Source organism: Procambarus clarkii, chromosome 35, assembly GCF_040958095.1.
Source record: "Procambarus clarkii isolate CNS0578487 chromosome 35, FALCON_Pclarkii_2.0, whole genome shotgun sequence".
NCBI classification, from domain to species: domain Eukaryota; kingdom Metazoa; phylum Arthropoda; class Malacostraca; order Decapoda; family Cambaridae; genus Procambarus; species Procambarus clarkii.
Window position 1 is genome coordinate 37,855,693 of NC_091184.1, and position 21,587 is coordinate 37,877,279.

The 21,587-nt window shown below is 40.4% G+C and overlaps 2 protein-coding genes across 3 annotated transcripts in view; both read right to left on the reverse strand.

The window, feature by feature from the left end:
* LOC123768412 (PR domain zinc finger protein 15-like) overlaps positions 1 to 6,376 on the reverse strand; it is a 509,712-nt gene extending 503,336 nt beyond the window's left edge. The window contains exon 1 of the mRNA XM_069336362.1: positions 5,716 to 6,376. The gene's annotated coding sequence lies outside the window, so the exon portion shown is untranslated. The remainder of the gene's footprint in view (positions 1 to 5,715) is intronic.
* Positions 674 to 21,192, reverse strand: LOC138371457 (cytochrome P450 4C1-like). Of its 2 annotated transcripts, none has more exons than XM_069336365.1 (12): positions 20,967 to 21,192; positions 17,371 to 17,565; positions 16,450 to 16,531; positions 15,617 to 15,732; positions 14,840 to 14,930; positions 14,059 to 14,244; positions 12,641 to 12,710; positions 11,200 to 11,402; positions 10,363 to 10,541; positions 9,771 to 9,939; positions 9,372 to 9,551; positions 674 to 1,832 (listed from the first exon to the last, which is right to left on the reverse strand). In XM_069336365.1, exons 2-12 carry the CDS (start codon positions 17,515 to 17,517, stop codon positions 1,639 to 1,641), a joined length of 1,617 nt encoding a protein of 538 aa, XP_069192466.1. In that variant the 5' UTR covers positions 17,518 to 17,565; positions 20,967 to 21,192; the 3' UTR covers positions 674 to 1,638. The 2 variants fall into 2 exon arrangements, with proteins under 2 accessions (XP_069192466.1, XP_069192465.1); XM_069336364.1 differs by having other exon boundaries at positions 17,371 to 17,558; positions 20,967 to 21,190.
* Positions 21,193 to 21,587: the final 395 nt, after the last annotated feature.

A 21,587-nucleotide genomic window follows, 5' to 3' on the forward strand; every position in this document is an offset into this window, starting at 1 on the left:
TCTCTATCCTCTCCTTCCCTGAGCTTCTCTATCCACCCCTTTCCTGCCCTTCTCTATCCTCTCCTTCCCTCACCTTCTCTATCCTCTCCTTCCCTCACCTTCTCTATCCTCTCCCCCCTGACCCTCTTTATCCTCCCCCTGCCTGGCCTTCTCTCTCTCCGCGTACATCATGTGATGCATTAGTGGAGCAGGGGAATCACCGTGACCTAGACACTGTGGACACACAGCCAAGGCCGGGCACCGCACACATTCCCGCCGTTAGCGAGAAGTGTGGCACAATGACTGAGGCGCCGCGAGACCCACTATCTCCAGCGCCGCCTCTCCCCGCTCGCTGCCCGGCTTCCGGACCCGTTTCTGTTATCGTAGAGTTGTAACGGTAGCGCGTCCCCGGGCAGCTGAGTCCCCGGGCTGCTGCGTCGGCGGGCAGCTGTGTCCGTGGGTAGCTGTGTCCGTGGGTAGCTGAGTCCCCGGGCTGCTGCGTCCGCGGGCAGCTGAGTCCGCGGGGACTGATATGTTTGAACGTTTCGATTATGGTCATTTGGTATTCCAAAGGGTTAGAATGAACTTGTCGTGGCATTGTTGAGTTACTGAGCCTACTGGGAATTATTAAGGCCACCACAACAGTTTATACCCACCAACTACCAATTATACTTTAGTCCTAAACAGAAGTCCAAACAGTCCTAAAGTTTATTGTGTTTAATACAGACATTCTATTATTCTTGTCATTGTGAGAGATGTTGCAGCTCTAACATGTCAACATTCTTTACTTTTATATAATAACATCAATTTTCACAATGAAACTAATTTAACAAGAAAAACAATATTATTACTATTATCAATAACAAAATTAACATTTCAGGATTCAAATTATATTTAATTTCAATGAGGATTTAATGTGCAAGCAAGAAGGCCGCACCACCAGCACACAGCTCCTCTTGTAGTACACAAATTGAAGTTCCAAATGCCGTACATAAAGCCAGATCCTTCCATGATGATACAGTAGACATCCATCATACACACACATACCTGTGTGTGTATGATTGATGATATTGACCAAAATTGTCCTAATGGGGGCCCCATCCCAGCACCCTCGACGAGGACTGATACAGCCACAACAAATAGGCTACAACCCATCCTCCTGTTTAGACAGAACCTATTGTGTCGGTCGTCAATAGTCACGAATTCGTACGCACTTAGCTCTTAGATAGTAGTATACTGACTAATAGAGAATTCTTTTAAAATAAATGAAGCTAAAAAATCAAACTTTTCAATTTTTTCAAAAATCAAAATCAAACAAAATCAAATATTCCTAGGCCTAGTATAGCACACATATATGTACTATATTAGGCCTCAGATATCGTGTATTAGGCCTAGAGAGGCTAGGATAGTTTAGTTTGTCAAAGAATCACAAGTAAATAAATAGTTTTCCGGTTTGTCTAAATAGTTCAGATTTCTACTTTCTAATTTAGCTGTACGTCGGTATATATACTATGGTCCTCATCGCTACTATAAGTGCTACCATAACAGGAGGCTGGGCTGAAAAATGGCATTCCCTCGTCTGCTGACTGCCAATAGAGGCCCCCCACACCGTATATCCTAATCACCCGAGGACGAATCAGCGAGATGTTTACAGATTCATCATTCATGACTCGGTGTGCCAGGCGGTGGAGGTGGGGCCCTCGGGAAGAGCTTGAGGATGTTGCCGTGGACGGGTCTGAGGATGAGGTCCCCGTTGAGGGCGAGGTCCTCGCGCCTCACCGCGCTCTCCACGCGGTACTCCCTCAACACGCTGCTCACCACCACCTTCTCCTCCATCATCGCGAACCTCTGACCTGCGAGTTGTTTGTTGTTGTTTTAGATTGAGCTACTCAACGACATGTCCATGTAGCACGGGGTATAGTGAGTAGCTACGTCCGAGTAGCTACGTAATCACAGACTTATTACTATCAACATCTATTGACAAAAATTAATTACAAATTTGCCTAATCTAAGTAATTCGATTAGGTATCAGAGTGAGGATAATGCTGGTAATCAGTGTCACACAGGACAGAGGATCATTCACAAGACAAAAACTATAGGCTGAAGCACATATATATCATGGTTACAATCAACAACAATAGACAGTAAACATGGTTCACTGTACGATTAAATAAATACAACGTTCTATTGTGCACTGCCACACAAGGGCAGGGATGGGGTCATAAGTGATGTAGCTTAAAAATTAATGTAATTGTTTTTCATTCTTTAAAATGAACGAGCAAATTTAGGGTACATTGTTAGGATGTCGTCCGGTACACCAGATTCAATGACATGGTTCCCGACTCGTGACAACACGAAACAAGGACTCAGTGTCTCTCTCTTCACGAAACAAACACGATGGAAATACTGTATCAAATAGCTGGAACTATAACATTAGATAGCCTCATAGGAGATGTTGTGAAGGACAAAGTTAGACACAGTTATGGCTATGGTTAGATACTATAAGTTAGACTAGTCAGATTAAAGTAATTGTTTGAAGTATTGCATATTAAAAAACTATATCTGGATAACTTAAAAACATTTGGAATTCTGTTCTTTCAAAATTGCGTGCATAAAATCCCACGTTGTAATACTGAAACAAATCGTCAACTTTCATAGAGGTATTATTACGTCAAGATTTGTTACGTAGTCTCCCCTTCACCGTAGTCCTGCGACCCAGCGCTACAACGTTACTCACACCGACACAGTCTTACGTCAGCACTTACGTCACGTCGTATCTTGCTTCCACATCAATGTTATTTTTAGACGCACTAATCAGAAACTACCTGTTTGTGTGTATATATATATATATATATATATATATATATATATATATATATATATATATATATATATATATATCTAGTTATATATATATATAACTAGATTCTCCAACACATGTCTAGCTAGCAACATACCAGAGACCATACGGCCTATCTTTTTTGGCGCTACCCTCTGTGCCCTGAGGAAAAAAGATGGAGGAATCAGACCGATAGCTGTGGGCAATTCACTCCGGCGTCTCGTCGCTAAGGCTGCTGCTAGAGCAGTTAGTCAGGCAGCAGCCGACATGCTGAAGCCAAAACAGCTTGGGTTTGGCATTCCCCAAGGGTGTGAGGCAGCGGCTCATGCAGCTAGAGCCTACATTGCCAACATTACGGATGAAAAAGCCCTGATAAAACTGGACTTCAAAAATACTTTCAATCTGGTTAGAAGGGATGCAGTACTCAGTGCAGTTCATCGCCTTTTTCCTTCCCTCTACCCTTTTGTAAACTCATGTTATAGCAAGAATCTAACTCTGCTATTCGGAGAACATGAAAATGAATCACAAGAAGTTCGTTCGCGTTCATGCAGCTTTCTCACACATGTTAGACTCAGTGTGGCCCGTGCATGCGCCAGAATTTGATGAAAAACTGTACCCAAATGGATCCATGAGTGTCGTCGGGGTTGGTCAGTCAGGGAGCTTAGTTAATAAGCGCCAAGACTGACCAATCCTTATAGACGATCATTAGTGCGGTGGTTACGGTACTGTGTACGTTTAGGGGTGATCCTGGACGGCATAGGCTCGAATCCTGGCCGGGTCAAAGAGTTCTTAGTGATATATGGCTTGCGCGTTCATGCAGCTTTCTCACACACACACACACATATATATATATATATATATATATATTCTGATTTTAGTCTGTAGGGATAACGTTCCTATCAACAATATCTTATAGGACCTATCAGAAAAAAAATCAGAAAATACAATTGACGATTTACTATAAAACAAAAAAACGGCCAGCCTACTCATGAAAAACTCTCCAGACACAAAGTAGAATGCCTTGAAGGAAACCAACGTCGTCTATGCCTTCAAATGCCCACTTAGGGACTGTAAGCCCGAAAGAACACAGTATATAGGCAAGACAACAACGTCTCTTTCCAGGCGATTAACAATGCATAAACAACATGGCTCCATAAAGGAACATATAATCTCTTCTCACAACCAGACTACCACCAGAAAAATCTTAACACACAACATAGAAATCATCGATAGATACAGCAATAGCAGGCGGCTCGATATCTGCGAGGCATCAAAAAGTCAACACCAGCAAAAAAAAAAAAAAAAAACCGACAAAGGTTTAAAGGTCGTGGAAAAACCGACGTCCTTTAATAATCTTAGTTGCAACATGTAGATAATTGTGCTGCTGCTCTTGTACTAATCAATTACCCCATAGTAACACAAATTAAATTATTTACCCATGTCAATAATATTAGACTTTAATATATTATCACGCGGCCAACACAAGAGTGTGTGGAGTTGACGATTACCCTCGTTGTGTCACCAATTCAATAGTCTCTCCTCTAAGTTACAATACATTGCCGTTTTCTCAAATAAGCACTGTGCCTATTAGAGAAAACGGAAATTTAATGGCAAACATATTCATACAAACCCCAAGTCGATCGAGTAGTATATACCCACTATAACACGGACCGTAAATGTACGTCGTGATCCGACAAGCGCTTAAATAAACCGCCCGTACATCCAAGTGAAGATGGCACGAAAGTGATCATTAATTAAAATATCCAACAATCACTAAAACCCCCAGTCTAGCATTAGAATCAATAAAAAAGTATTCTCCATGACTGGATTAACTAAACTGTTAAATAAAACCAACGCCTCCTTATCCTTGTCCATAAATGAGCAGAAAATTGAACCAGTGTTAAGTAACGTGGGGAAGGAAGACGCCGTTGTTTAACCAGCAAATCTCATTGTATAACCACTTCATACTCGTGACCCAAACCATCTTTACGTTTTTTGCTGCCGCTACCTCAAAATAACGGGAGTACCTCGTTTCCGGTTGTGTAAAACGTTGTATCTTTTATTACTGAGCTCTTTAATATTAGTATAACAACCGGTGATGAGGCTGGCAAACACCCAAAATCGGGTGAGCCTCTCACAATCACGTAACAAACAATAATATGCCATATCTGTGATTAGGAAGTTATTTGCTGTAGCTATATTGTATCATTCCGGCAGATCTGTGGCAACCTGGGGAAATTGGCAATTACCCATACTTGGCTGATTGTCTACGTGTCCCACTAGTACCCAAATTGAAGCCTTCTAATCAGATAAGGTTATCAATCATTTATTTTAACTAAAGTAGATTAACCAATTAGCCAATTAGTATAAATTTTCCTACCAATCGATAATTCTCGATTGATAAGTTACAACTAATAAACCCCCGAACTTGTGTAGGGATCTGACTTGTGGGAGAATTTAAATTCATATACAGTCCACTCAATTATTCATAGCCCACTCAATTATTCATACAGTCCACTTAATTAAGCATACAGTCCGCTAGGTTATCGTAAAAATTAATTAATTAGAAATTAGAAACTAGAATTAAAATAATAAATAAATTAAAATAAATAAAATCTCATGAGTCAGAATTCCCCACAGGCCGCCCCGCCCCCCTCAGGTGTACTGTAAAGTAGACACGTATCAGCCACTGTAGACACACAGGTGAAGTCCCACACAACCTGTTTACCATTTATCCATGACTACAGGGTGACTCCGCCTGGGAGCTTGTCAGGTCTGCATAACTGAGGTTCCCTTTGTGCTGGCAACTTAATACACGATCAACAATGTGCAACAGCATAGAAATGCGAATAGATGTAAAAAAAATATGTTGTAAACAAGAGAAAAGTCAAACTAACTTGTTGTTGAGCCACGACGGGACAAGTGCTGGATCTGTCTGGCGTTCCGTTTACGGTAAAACAAAAACTCTTGTAGTTTTGTTCACGTCGCCGTCGGGGAAAAAAACACTGTGCCTTACGGCTGATAAACACACTGTTAGGCAGATGTTTGGGGAGTCCTGGAGTCCCTCGGGGAGGAGAGCCGCGGACACACTAACCACTAAAACCACATTAACCGCTTCCACTACGAGTCTTCAATTAATGTTGCCGTCGCTTTTTCTAATAAGCTTAAATATGACAGAAAATGGACCACTAAAGGCTAACTATGTTAATTTAAAGAGCTAGTTACAAAAGAAGAGAAATATTCTTTAAATTTTGGATTTATTTTGGAATCCACGTGCTTCTCAAATATATTAGTCAGTTTTATGTTGAGCTCCATCTAATATTATATAATTGTGATTATTAATTACGTGATCATACCCAATAGAAGGCTCTCTTATCATGGAGTTTTCATAAGTTTGATAAAAAAAATTACAATTTCATGAAGAAACTAATTTATATTCATATTTATATTTATCCAACATACAACAGCGCTCGGTGGTCAACATGGGCATAGATATTTCATCGAATTACCTCACTTTGTGGGGCCACGTGAGCAACACAAATGAAAACTTGAATGGTTCCCAAGCCAAAATGCATATTGGCATATTGTTTGCCAATATGCAACAGCATATTTTTTTTGTTTTCAGTTATATATATATACAAATATATATTATTAAATATGACCGAAAAAGTAAGATTAATAATTCTAACACGAATTTTCTCAATCTTTCGTACATTACGCTTCACTGTTGGAGGTAAATCAAAAATCACTTCTCCAAAATTCATTTTTATTTCTAGTCTGACGCGACACGGGCGCGTTTCGTAAAACTTATTACATTTTCAAAGACTTCACAAATACACAACTGATTAGAACTTGCGTTTCTCTGATTTTATATCTACATTTGAGTGAGGTGGGAAGGGTGATGTGGCATTAACACAAGACAGAACAATAGGGGATATTAATAGGGTATTAAAAGTATCAACACAAGACAGAACAGAAACAATGGGTATTGAATAGAAGTGTTTGTAGAAAGCCTATTGGTCCATATTTCTTGATGCTTCTATATTGGAGCGGAGTCTTGAGGTGGGTAGAATATAGTTGTGCAATAATTGGCTGTTGATTGCTGGTGTTGACTTCTTGATGTGTAGTGCCTCGCAAACGTCAAGCCGCCTGCTATCGCTGTATCTATCGATGATTTCTGTGTTGTTTACTAGGATTTCTCTGGCGATGGTTTGGTTATGGGAAGAGATTATATGTTCCTTAATGGAGCCCTGTTGCGACTAAGACTAACGAGACTAAAAAGAGACTAACGTCGTCTATGCCTTCAAATGCCCACTTGGGGACTGTAAGCTCCAAAAAACCCAGTATATAGGCAAGACAACAACATCTCTTTCTAGGCGTTTAACGATGCATAAGCAACAGGGCTCCATTAAGGAACATATAATCTCTTCCCATAACCAAACCATCGCCAGAGAAATCCTAGTAAACAACACAGAAATCATCGATAGATACAGCGATAGCAGGCGGCTTGACGTTTGCGAGGCACTACACATCAAGAAGTCAACACCAGCAATCAACAGCCAATTATTGCACAACTATATTCTACCAACCTCAAGACTCCGCTCCAATATAGAAGCATCAAGAAATATGGACCAATAGGCTTTCTACAAACACTTCTATTCAATACCCATTGTTTCTGTTCTGTCTTGTGTTGATACTTTTAATACCCTATTAATATCCCCTATTGTTCTGTCTTGTGTTAATGCCACATCACCCTTCCCACCTCACTCAAATGTAGATATAAAATCAGAGAAACGCAAGTTCTAATCAGTTGTGTATTTGTGAAGTCTTTGAAAATGTAATAAGTTTTACGAAACGCGCCCGTGTCGCGTCAGACTAGAAATAAAAATGAATTTTGGAGAAGTGATTTTTGATTTACCTCCAACAGTGAAGCGTAATGTACGAAAGATTGAGAAAATTCGTGTTAGAATTATTAATCTTACTTTTTCGGTCATATTTAATAATATATGTCTACAGGAAAGACTGCTACCAAAATATATATAAATATATATATATATATATATGTCGTACCTAGTAGCCAAAACTCACTTCTCAGCCTACTATGCAAGGCCCGATTTGCCTAATAAGCCAAATTATCCTGAATTAATATATTTTCTCTAATTTTTTTCTTATGAAATGATAAAGCTACCCATTTCATTATGTATGAGGTCAATTTTTTTTTATTGGAGTTAAAATTAACGTAGATATATGACCGAACCTAACCAACCCTACCTAACCTAACCTAACATATCTTTATAGGTTAGGTTAGGTTAGGTAGCCGAAAAAGTTAGGTTAGGTTAGGTAGGTTAGGTAGACGAAAAACAATTAATTCATGAAAACTTGGCTTATTAGGCAAATCGGGCATTGCATAGTAGGCTGAGAAGTGCGTTCTGGCTATTAGGTACGACATATATATATATATATATATATATATATATATATATATATATATATATATATATATATATATATATATATATATATATATATATATATATATATAAAGTTTGTGAGGGTACCACCTCTGGTGCCAATGTGGGGACCCATAGCCTCGGAGAAGAAAATAAAAAGTATTCAGAGGAGACCTTGTGGTTTCTCACTGAACACTAATATTATCTTCTCCTACCACCCCCATTCTTTTGTATGTACACATATATATTTACTTTATTTGAACTTTGTTACAAAAAAGGAGTTACATATGGGTTACAAAGATGGTTATCATAGGTTGTCGAGTTCCTCCAGCTCCTCAGATGGCGGGCAGGAACCCTGGATGCAGTGCGCATTTCCCCTCTGTATCGCCACACTGAGGCGCTGGAAAAGAAAGCTTGCAGCTCTTGGGTCCCTTGTTGTTTCAATGAGCCTAGAACCCAGTTCCTTCAAAAAACTGGTAGCACTTTTACCCCAGGCGCCGAGTGTCTCAGACATTATATATATATATATATATATATATATATATATATATATATATATATATATATATATATATATATATATATATATATATATATATATATATATATATATATATATATCTACGAAAGAAAAATTTATGCTAGTCTTTCCAGTACTACCAACGTTTTGTACAAGTACTAGTACAAGGATAATACAAGTATTATACCTCCCCCAGCCCCTCCAAATTTATTTAACTGCTTACGAGATCCGACTTTACGAAGTCGTTCTCAACGCAAGGTTATTACTATTATATGGACGACCTCGTAGTACTTAGTAACTCAAACTAATATCGACTACGTAAATATGTCAACTAAGCCACCACGATCGAGGAAAAATATACAGATATCGCAAGTATGTTACAATTGTATCATTTGTATGGGTATTTAAACCTCCAATCAAAAGATAAACTCAAGAAACAGATTTAAGGTTTAGCTCCTTGTATAGTAATTAAGTTCAGATGCACGTCACGAGATATTGATGAGGTGGCATCGTGACGGACACTAACACCGGACGCACACACTTATTGTGCAAATATTTGAGTTCGAGACTAATCCAGACTCACCAATGCAGTTCCTGGGGCCGGCGCTGAAGGGGACGTAAGCGTACGGGTGACGCTTGGAGGCGTTCTCTGGCAGGAAGCGGTCAGGGTCGTACACCTCCGGCCTGGGGAACTGTTGAGGGTCACGGTGGAGACGGTAGGTGATGATCATGACGGGGGTGCCCGCGGGGATGTGGTACTTGTCTGGTGACCCGTCGAGGGGACGCCAAGAACACGGACACAAAATATAGAATCTTCAATGTTTAAACATATTTCGTTATAATGGTGTCACTGGCACGACAGATCAATTAATTCAATGCTATCACTTTCAACAGTTACGGATGTCTTGTAACTGTACTACAGAATAAGACAAAGTTTGCATAAACCAGAAGGACATGTATCCGCCATATTGTCTAGTCTTACCAATAACAGCGTCTGTCTTGAGCTGTCGTGCCAGGAAAGGCACGGAAGGGAAGAGTCTGAGCGCCTCCTTGATGCAGTTCTCCAGGTACTTCATGTCTCGCAGGTCTTCCATAGTGGCTGAGCGATCACTGCTTCCGAAGATCCCATCCAGCTCCGCGTGTACTCGTGCCTGTCAACAAGAGTCTCTAATCTGTTAACAAGAGTCTCCAGCCTATCAACAATAGACACCAGTGTCATCAAGAGACTCCAGTGCCAACATGAGTCTCCAGCTTGTCAACAAAAGTCTCCAACCGGTCATTAAGTCTTCAGCCTTGTTGGAGACTGCCACTCACCAGTCAAGAAGAGTTAAAACGACGGCTTGAAGAACAGGATGTAATTTGACACTACTCTCAAGTAAAAACAGGACGTAATAGAACGGTAAATTAAACAGAAGAACAGAATGCAATATGGCCCAGACCTTACAAGAGAACCGGACGTACAAGGCGCTAGTTTTACCAAGAGAGACGTGTGAGGGTATGAAGAGTAGCAGCAACATTGAGGTAGCCAACGGTGGCACCAGTTCTCTGGGTGTCCGCAGTAGTTTGTCTAATACCTGGATGTGTGGGTAGGATCCGATGAGGTAGAGAATCCAGTTGATGGCGGCGGTGGTGGTGTCGTGGCCCTCGAACATGAAGGTATCCACCTCCTCCCGGATGTCCTCGTCAGAGAGCGGCGCACCCTCACACGAACTCTCCAGCAGCAAGTCTAGCAAGGCCAGGCGCCTCTTCTTGCCTTCGTGGGAAAAAAATGAGACGAAATGCTTTAGTACAGCTTCTATCTGGATACTGTATAGTGACCGTTGACGTAGTTACTGTCGGGTTGGTTTCCTTTACAAGTTAAAGGTATAACTTGATGTATATTTGCAGGCGATGAGTCACAATAACGTGGCTAAATTATATTGACTAGACCACACACTAGAAGGTGAAGGGACGACGACGTTTCGGTCCGTACTGGACCATTCTCAAGTCGATTGTGACACTCGACTTGAATGGTCCAGGACGGACCGAAACGTCGTCATCCTTTCACCTTCTAGTGTGTGGTCTGGTCAACATAATTGATATATATTTCTACGTGTGAATTATTCATTCAAATCCAACTTTTTCAAATAAAATAAAACTACCTGAACATTTATTATGTAATATATCGTGAATATTTGTACTTTTCAGCGAAGGAAACGATAACTCTCAACAATGATAATTTAAAAGTAATATAAATTGTCACCATGTAAAGCGATGAGTCACAATAACGTGGCTGAAGTATGTTGACCAGACCACACACTAGAAGTTGAAGGGATCGACTTGAGAATGGTCCAGGACGGACCGAAACGTCGTCGTCCCTTCAACTTCTAGTGTGTGGTCTGGTCAACACCATGTAAAGATTTGTATCTCACCAATAGCATTATCATCATCACTGTAAGTCATCTCTTCACTCTTGTTGTCCTTCATTTGACGTTTCTTTCTGATGGCGCTGTTGGAGAAGTCATGGAGGACTTTGAGGCATGCTCTGTGTTTCTTGGCGGACCCCACCAGCTCGAAGATCCACTCAGAGTGTTCCCAGGGGCGAGCTATCCTCTGGAGCACCAGTGCGGTCATCCTGTGTAGAGTATGGGTAACTGAATCGTAACTTATGAGTCTAATTTATCAGCTGATATTGTTGGATCTTAATTTTTTAACGTTGATTCATTTTCACTCCAACACCTTTTTCTCTGCTGGGTTGCTTCGGTGCAGTGAACACACAATAGTCTGGTTAGTTGATTGGATGCAATTAAAGACTGACAAAGCAAGCGTTCAAAGGTTAGCAAATTATCAGAGGAATGCACTATGTAAATACTATGAGCATATAGCACTTGGAACGGATATGAGGACATGCTAAAAGCTAGGATATGAGGATGGACTGAAGGAGCCCAACCGCATAGGCCATCGAGGATCAAAGATATACTCTGCAAAACACTAGACAATTGCTCAACTGACCATTCTATATAGCGGGACAAATTACTCCAGCACCTGGTCTCGGGCCTAAATTGTATACACTCAACTAACCAGATTCGCTGGAAGATGAGGAGTTCAAAAGTCAGTCACTCTTAAGAGATTAAGGAGTGTATTGAGATGGTTGGAGCATACTTTACGAATGAATACTGATGGAAAGAATGGCGAAGAGAGAGCATTCAAGTGAATTTGTGGAAAAAGAATAAAAGAAACTCCAGGAATAAAGCTGCACATTCAGGATGAGTCAGTGTGTGAGGAATCGTGAGCTGAATGTGAATCAGTTTAAGAAGTGATTATTTAACACACTTTTGAAGACAACTCGCACGAACCATTGTACCTCTGGTAGTGTGAAGCGGTGGTGGCTGGTGTGGACGACTGCTGGAGTGTGACAGGGCAGGTTCATCACCTTGGCGGTTATTGCCGAAGATAAGGTGAGCTAACTAATGTTTTTTTAGGTATTTTTTACCTTATTTCTAGTCTTTACTTTCAAATTTCCTTCATGATTGTTTTCCTGAAACCTCCCCTGCCCTCTTCCCATGAAAATGGATAAAAGAGCAAATATAATAAGATTACGACTTTCGTTGACTGTGAAGATCCGGATGAAGTAAAACTGTATCGTAGTGACAACCGAATCGTAGAAAGTAATTGTTTATATGATCAAGACTCACCTGCTCACGTGTTGACAGCTCTGATGTATTATACACCTTCAGCAACTGCTCACCTGTTGGCAGCTCTGATGTATTATACACCTTCAGCACCTGTTGACAGCTCTGATGTATTATACACCTTCAGCAACTGCTCACTGTTGATAGCTCTGATATATTATACACCTTCAGTCCTACTCACCTGTTGACAGCTTTAACGTATTCTGAGTTGCTGTTGTCCTGGGCATTGATGACTTGACCCATCGCCGTTTCTGTCGGGAAGAAACTAAATATTCATCTCAAAATGGGAAGAAACTGGACAGTTAGGCCTCACCGTGAACTAAAATTAGCAATACATATATTTGCTTATAATATATTTAAAAGTAAAATATATTTGTAGACAAACTAATTGCGTTCTCTCATTAATTGGAAAGGGACGGAGAGGGAAAGAAAGAGACAGACAGACAGACAAACAAACAGGTAGACAGACGGAGGCACTAAAAACCAGGACACAGCAAGGGGGGAGAGAACGCGCTTCTAGTGATCTTTTTTTATTATTTTACGTATACTGTACATGTAAACACATTTTCCTTACACCGCAAATGTATCGTAAATTGTCCATCTCTACTACCCTTCTTCTTGTTTTGTTCGAGTTCATGCCAGAGCAGCGTGAGACATCCCTTGAGGTTACCTTGAGGTGCTTCCGGGGCTTAGTGTCCCCGCGGCCCGGTCGTCGACCAGGCCTCCTGGTTGCTGGACTGATCAACCATCCCTACACAAGTGTTGGCACTGACAGCTCTCAGGCAGTTTGGCTTCTCTTGGCCTCTTGTTATCTCTAGCCAGGGGTTCATGTGCACTCTCTCCTTCCCTCAGTAATGTGAAATATCACTGTTTTTGTCCACATTCACTTTCACCAGTCGGACGTTAAATCTGATATACTTCAATTATTATACGGAAATGTATATATCCTGAAGAACCTATGGGACATCAGACAGGCGTAGCGTCCTGCACCGTCAGTGCCAGACCAGTCACCCATAACAACAATAGCTCTCTCGTGCAGGCGAGGAGTCACAATAACGTGGCTGAAGAATGTTGACCAGACCACACACTAGAAGGTGAAGGGACGACGACGTTTCGGTCCGTCCTGGACCATTCTCAAGTCGATTGTGAACCATGTCACAATCGACTTGAGAATGGTCCAGGACGGACCGAAACGTCGTTGTCCCTTCACCTTCTAGTGTGTGGTCTGGTCAACAATAGCTCTCTCATCTGCACGAGATCCACACACGCTAAGAAAACTCTCCCAACAACACCTCCTCAGCCATTCGCTCTGAAATTCGTTCAATATTTCATCATATTATTTTTTTCCAAACCTGTATAAAGCTCATAAGATCATGGCTGCCGTGTACCGGTTTAAAATACGAAATCTTTAATTTCCAAGAAGATAAATTTACAAGTATATGTCTGGAGACTTTTCTAACTGATTAAATGTAGTTACAAGAGACGGATTAAGACCATGGCTAAAATCATTAACTAGAGACCCAGAGTAGTGAAGATCGAGGTATGCTGTATATTTGAATAACACCCAAAACAGCCAAGAGCGAGGAATTTATTACGTACCACAAATGATATCAAGCGTGCAGAGAGTAATGTTTTGGAAGATGTCGAAAGGTTTCCCATCAGCCTTGTGTTGCAACTTGTGGACCAGCGTCTTGCTCTGGTTGTTGAAGACCTCCAAGAAGTCTTCAAGGATCTTGAAGTGGAAGGCAGGAGTGAGCAGTTTCCTGCGAGAGTGCCACTTGCTGCCTGCACACACACAGGCAGCACCCAGTGTGGTGTTAAAAAGAGGTGACGTAAGATACAGACCTGAGTTACAGGTCACATAGTGTGTCTGAGGTGGAAATGTGAACACATTTTATATATTTTGTGAGCAGATTTAGCATATTTAACCTTGATATCTTTCAATCAACAGAAGACTAATAATGACTGTCTTATTCAACGTTTTGACACATAAGTAAATTGTGATTTGATTTATATATATCGCTGTTGGTCCATCACCTTATAGAGAGTTATGAAGACCAACACAATAACTCACAAATCAACCAGCAAATAAACTTTAGTTCTGAATATTCCTTGGAACTAAATTAAATTATAAATATATATACACCGAGGAACGGAATACAATGAGAGGTATAAATTATACATTGCGCCTCTATCAATACATGGTAAAACTAATCTTGTCTCCTCACAGTTCTTTTCAGAGATTACAAACTTCTAAAATCTTGCAAGTTAAAGAGCTCTTAAAATCAAGTTCGGGTCCTATCCCGAACACACTGCCAGAAAACTAATAAGAGTTGGATAAGCTGATTACATCCACTCTGAAGGAATTTCAGACACTCACCAGTGGAAGTCAGAAGTCCTGTCCCCAGCCAGGGATGAAGGAAGTTGTAGTCTGCGCTCTTGTCAAGGTGGGCAGTGTTGCTCAGGATTGTCTGTCGTGAGGAAACATATGAACGATGTTGTTCAGGTCATGCAACCCCCACTTTGTTGTATGTTGGTGGAGGCTTAGATTATATGGCAGGAGGGTGTAGGGAGGAAAACACAGGCACATTGACACCTGTGTAGGCAAGGGTGAGGGTTCAGTACACAACAAATACACTAAGTGTCTCGCCTTGAGTGTGAGGACAGAGTATGTACAGCGTTAGTGTGTTAAGCAAGACACGTAAAGTGAAATGGTCAAGACATATGTAGGAGGAAGCGTGTATCTGTTGACTGATGAGTGTATCTGTTGACTGATGAGAGTGTATCTGTTGACAGATGAGTGTATCTGTTGACTGATGAGTGTATCTGTTGACTGATGAGTGTATCTGTTGACTGATGATTGTATCTGTTGACTGATGAGTGTATCTGTTGACTGATGAGAGTGTATCTGTTGACTGATGATAGCAGATGACAGTCACAATAACGTGTCTGAAAAATGTTGACCGAACCACACACTACAAATTGAACAGACGACGACTAATGAGTGTATCTGTTGACTGATGAGAGTGCATCTGTTGAGTGTTGAGAATATCAGTTTACTGTTGGGATTGATTTTATTGAGTGCTGAGAGTATCTGTTGGCTGTAGAGTGCGTATATGTGTTGAGTGCTGAGAGTGTAAGAGAGAGCCATACTCGCCTCAACAGCCGAGGCCTTGACAATGTTGATACGGTCGATTGGTCCGAAGCGAATGCGGTAGATGGCACCCCTAGTGCCCCAGATGTAACTGTTTGTGATCACGTGACTAAATAAGACTGAAAAACAACAACAAATCAGCCGGTATGTCAATCTTAATTTTTAACTACTGCGAAAATATATATTTAAGAAAATTAATCACAATAGCATGATATATGCATGAGAAAATCTTTGGAGCAGGATGGTTTGGTCTTTTATATCAGCCCAGCCTCCTGTCTTGGCAGTACTTATAGTAACGATGAGGACCATAGTACATATACCGACATACAACGTAATTAGAAAGTAGAAATCGGTATTAATGAATTTGGACAAACAGGAATAGGTTTAGTATTTATGTTGCAAAGATAACCTAAACCAGCCTAACCTTCCTAGGCCTAATGCACTCTACCCGAGGCTTAATATAGTGCATATATGGGCTATATTAGGCCTAGGAATATTTAAGTTAGTTTTTTAACTTAATGTTTTCAGGCTATAAAGTGAATAGTACAAAATTCTACTATCTAATTGATTAATACGTCAATATTTGTACCATAGTATATATATATATATATATATATATATATATATATATATATATATATATATATATATATATATATATATATATATATATATATATATTATACAAACAGATGCTAAAAATTAGCTTATATTTATAATGAGATAATTGAAACAAATCATTTGACATGTTGAAAGGTTTAATGTTCCGAATAGTTTTGAGTATAATGAATTTCTGAGTATAATGGAATAGTTCTGAGTATAATTCTGAGTCATACCTGAGGAGTCGTCCAGAATGTTGCGAACAGTTGACACGAGGCTGAAAGGTGAGGGACCCGGCACCTTGTCCAGCAGGCTGCTCTGTTGAATACACAGAGGTGTCATATCTCTCTTAACTAAGCTAGTGTTCACCTAGTTGTGTTTGCGGGGGTTGAGCTCTGCTCTTTCGGCCCGCCTCTCAACTGTCAATCAACTGTTTACTAACTACTTTCCCCCCCCCCCCAAGGAAGCAGCCCGTAACAGCTGACTAACTCCCAGGTACCTATTTACTGCTAGGTAACAGGGGGCATTCAGGGTGCAAGAAACTTTGCCCATTTGTTTCTGCCTCGTGCGGGAATCGAACCCGCGCCACAGAATTACGAATCCTGTGCGTTGTCTACCAGGCTACCAGGCCCCCCTATATAGTGTTCATTAACTGATGCTGATGTTCTTCATGAGACTGCAAGCTTGGAGCTGTTATACTACTTTAGTGCATCTCATGCCTGACCCATGACAATTATTTATTTAATGACATTGTTTTAGTCTTTATTAGGAACATATATTTGAAAAGTTATAATCATTTATCTTCCCAATAATATAATACATCTTAATAATACTGTGCAAGATTTCACAATGATTAAGAACAGGTTCCATATTATGGAATATTATTAGGAATAACAATTTAAAAAATATAAATTCCAATAATGGCACAAGTAACAACAACTGATATGTTTAAAACATGTTAGGCACACATACAGAAATATTCACACACACACTTAACACCATTCTGGGGGGTGAAATCCTGCAAGAGTCAAATAGAGAGAAAGATCTGGAGGTCGATATCACACCGAACCTGTCCCCAGAGGTTCTCATCAAAAGGATATCACCTGCACACTCAACACCACGCACACTCAACACCTCGCACACTGAATGCCTCATACTTTGCGTATCCTGCGGAAGAACCAGAAGATAATGAAGGAGACTATGATGGTGATGCCGAGGAAAGTGAACCAATCCCTCTGGAACCTCATCGCATCTTCTGGCAGCCACGACATGTTGCCGCTCTCGTGGCCACAAGCAATACTCATTCAGTGACACAGAGTATAACCTTGGTCAGTCCATAAGCACCCTGAAAACTACAATTCACTTAGGAACACCAACAAAATTGTATAGTTCTGATACAAAGGGAAATTACAGTAGCTATTTCATCTATCGTCTCACTACCATGACAGAACGTCATGGTAGTGAGATATATATATATATATATATATATATATATATATATATATATATATATATATATATATATATATATATATATGTGTGGATCTGTTATGAATCCCTAATACTTGATTCTAACATTTATCATGAGAAACATGTATGTTCATTTTTCTTTTCTCAGTTATTTAAACTTAACCTTTATGTCCATTTGTTTTCCAGTATACACGTTTGAGTTAAATATAGCATACTGAAGTGTGAGTGAATGAAATATTTTGTTAATGTTACTGCATGGTTATTCATGTTGGGGGGAGGACTGTGACGTCTCACTGGAGGGGGGGGGGGAGAGGATGATCATATATGAATGTTCCAATAATGCGTGCAGTGTATCAGCCTAGCGTCACTGATTCACCCCTGTAAATATTCCAGTTTCTTGTATGTTCATATTTCCTTAATTGCACCTTAGCGGTGTTATATGCATATAAGTTTAGTTATAATTATGTTCTTATCACTCTCAGATAGCAGAGTATCTAGAGATTTCATGTGGTGTTAGTTGGTAACTTGGGTGAGGCTGGCTAGGGTGGACATGTTAGGAGATAAGACTTTGGTACCTGTTTATTGTATAGTAACATAGCTAATTGTCTGGTTAGACCGACTTATATTGAATTTTGCAACTAGCTCATCAAGTTTGTAACTTGCTTAGCTAAATGAATTGTGGGAATATTTTGTTTGTCTAGATAAAAGTAAAGCTGCTTGTAGATTAGCTTTTCAAATATTTTTGACAAATTTGGCAGAATCGATATAGGTCTGAAGTTGTTGACATCAGCGAGATCACCACATTTATGGACTGGGGTTACTCTCACTTTTTTTAGAATATCTGGAAAGGTGCGGAGTTCAAGTGACTTGTTGTCGAGCAATGCAATGGCAGGAGCTAAAAATCTGGAGGCTTTTTTGTAAATTAGAGATGGTATCTCAGAAAGGAACTAGACTTTGATTGAAGGGAAAAGATTATCTCATTAACATCAATGGAGTTAGCAGGCGTTAGGTACAGAGACTGTGGATAGTTACCTGTAAGGTAGTCCTTGACATTAGTACGGGAGGATGTAATATCATTAGCAAGGGATGTCCCAATGGATGAGAAGAACCTATTGAATTCAATAGCAGTATCAGTGGCTGAAAGCAAACCGTCGTTGTTGGATAGGAGTATTGGTTTTTTATTTAGAATCTTTTTTTATCCCAATATTTGGGAAACAGTGTTCCATGTTTTCTTAATGTTGCCCTTAATTTTGGTGAATTTATTTTCGTAGTATTTTGTTTTAGCTCTCCTAATTATTTTAGACAGCACTGATGAGTAAATCTTTGAAAATTCTTTGGGGACGACTCCTAATCTATACTTCTTCTCAAGGCTGAGTTTTCTAGAGACTTCAGCTCTGATAAGGTCTGACTTGCGGAAGCAGCTATCTAATTTCACACGAATTTTCCTGTTATTCGAACCAGATGTCAGTTCTAGGTGATAGTAAAGAGTGATAGTAAAGATACCCATTCTAGATCTAAATAGTTCTTGGTGATAGTAAAGATACCCACTCTATAAGCTGATTTGATGTCTCTTGCTTGAATTGAATAACTCATCTTATTTTGCAACTCCTGGATCACGATGGCAGCACAGTCTTTTCCATCAGTTTCTTGGGGAAAATCACGTGAAGGGATAACAACAGAATCAAGGAGCTAATGTTGGTCTGATTCGTCTTGGGTAACAGTGTGCTGCTGTTGCAGGGTATTAAGTTAGGTCTGAAACTTTTGTAACATTTCTTCCTGTTTCCTAGTGGGTTCTACTGGTTTAAGGTTAGTAACTATGTTCTTAAGCGAGCTTAAATCCTATTCGAGAAGGCAGACTTTGGTAGCCAGATCTTGATTATTCTTGAGCATGGCTTTAGCTTCAACTTGTAAGTTCATTATCAAGGCCGACTGCTCTTCGATTACAGACATTTGGTCTTCATGTATCTGGGTTAATATCCTGAGCTAAGGGTTATCAGCGAAGCGCTTGAAGTCGGAACAACTTCTTATCTGTCTAATCTGTGTTTTCTCCTAGAATTATCTTTTTGATATTCTACAGAGCCTCTTGGCAATAATTACTGTGGCCAGACTCGTAATTAGTTTCATGTTGAATGAGATTCAGGACAGTTTAATGCTACATATTTTTAGCAAGGAATTTCATGCATAAATTATCGAGAGTTGGCCTTCCTGATTTGTTTGGAGAAAACATGCATAAAAGTGCCAATTGTTTATTTATTTTATGAAAACACCGGAAAATCGTTGTGTATTGGCAGCCTACTGACGAAGGCGTACATCAGTGTCAGACTGTAGGCCTACTTCATTGTTAAACTGTATGCCCACTTCATTATGAGATTGTAGGCCTACTTCAGTGCAAGAATGTAGGCCTACTTCACTGTCAGACTGTAAGTCTATATCATTAATTGTAAGAATGTAAGACCACCTCATTATCAGATACTTCACTATCAGTCTGTAGGCTTACAACATTGTTAGACTGCATGCTTACTCCATTGTCATACTGTAGGCATTAATTAATTACAGATCGTATATCAGATGTTAATGTAAAAAAAAGCTTGTCGACTGACAGGAAAATTTATAACCGCAACAACTTTACATTCAACCTTCAGGTATACTATAAACCCGAACCGAACTTGGAATTAAAGCAAGCTGTGTGTGTGTGTGTGTGAACCTTGAACCTAAACAAGAACAGTTGACTAGAGCGCGTCTGGGAACACTCAGCGTATAGATTCGAACCCTCATCAAGGCTCCTGTCGATTTGTTCTGATATATCACGTTAATGTAATTTCTCTGTGCACCTTGAACCTGTTCCGTGGTCTAGCCTGGTTCCCCGTCTTCACATTCCTCTTTAACGATTGGCTGCGTTAGTTGACTCCTGTTGATACTGACTCAGTGGTTATACCCCCCTTGTTCATACTAACTAAACCTGGAACGTTGAGGAACTGTTCACTTGAAACAGTTAAGCAAGTCCCAGCTGTGTCTGGGTACAAGTGACAGGATGAACAACCCAGCGGGTTTTCTTCCTATTGGGGAGTGTTGTACATGCTGCTATGGCGGTATATTCACTCACAAGATGAGTGGCGCTGCCCAATAAACTCGCCCCTCGGGGCAAAATTTAAAAATTTAAATTTACTGCTCACAAGACGCTGGAAACACACGGACTGGGAAAAGTGTATAAGTTTAGTTTAGTTCATTTATTATGCACCCCATACCCATCTTGTGGGCGGTATAAGGTGAGGATGACACGTACCTTGCCCCTGGAGTGGTGTGGTCGCTAAGCGAGCAGTGAGTGACGCTGCTCCCTCCACTGGCTTGGGTCGTCTGAGCAGCACCAGCTGTGGTCTCGGTGAGCCGCACAGTATAGATGATTGTTCTGATCATAGCGAGCTGCGGGTGTCCATTACAGACGAGAACTGAAGCATTGTAACATTGGGTTTCAGTGGTTTGTCGCCGAGGGCACGGAGTTTGTCGCCGAAGGCACGGAGATTGGTTAACAAGACTATATATAAACAACCCTCCCAACTAAGCCTAAATATCTCAATGAAACACTCAGCTCTATAATACGACAACGAAATTCATGCTGGGGAAATTCCAGCACTATTATGGCAACCCAGTGATGAACCCCAGCTCTAATGTGACAACCATGATGAGGAACCTCAGCTCTAATATGGCAAACCAGTGCTGACGAACCCCAAATATATTATGGCAACCCCAGCTCTAATGTGGCAACCGCGATGAGAAACTCCAGCTCTGATGTGGCAACCCCAGTGCTGACGAACTCTCAGCTTCATTATGGCACTCTAGCAACCCGTCCTCTTAAAAATAACGTCACTTTTGGCTGGTATGCGCGGCGCTATGGCCAAATTTGGAC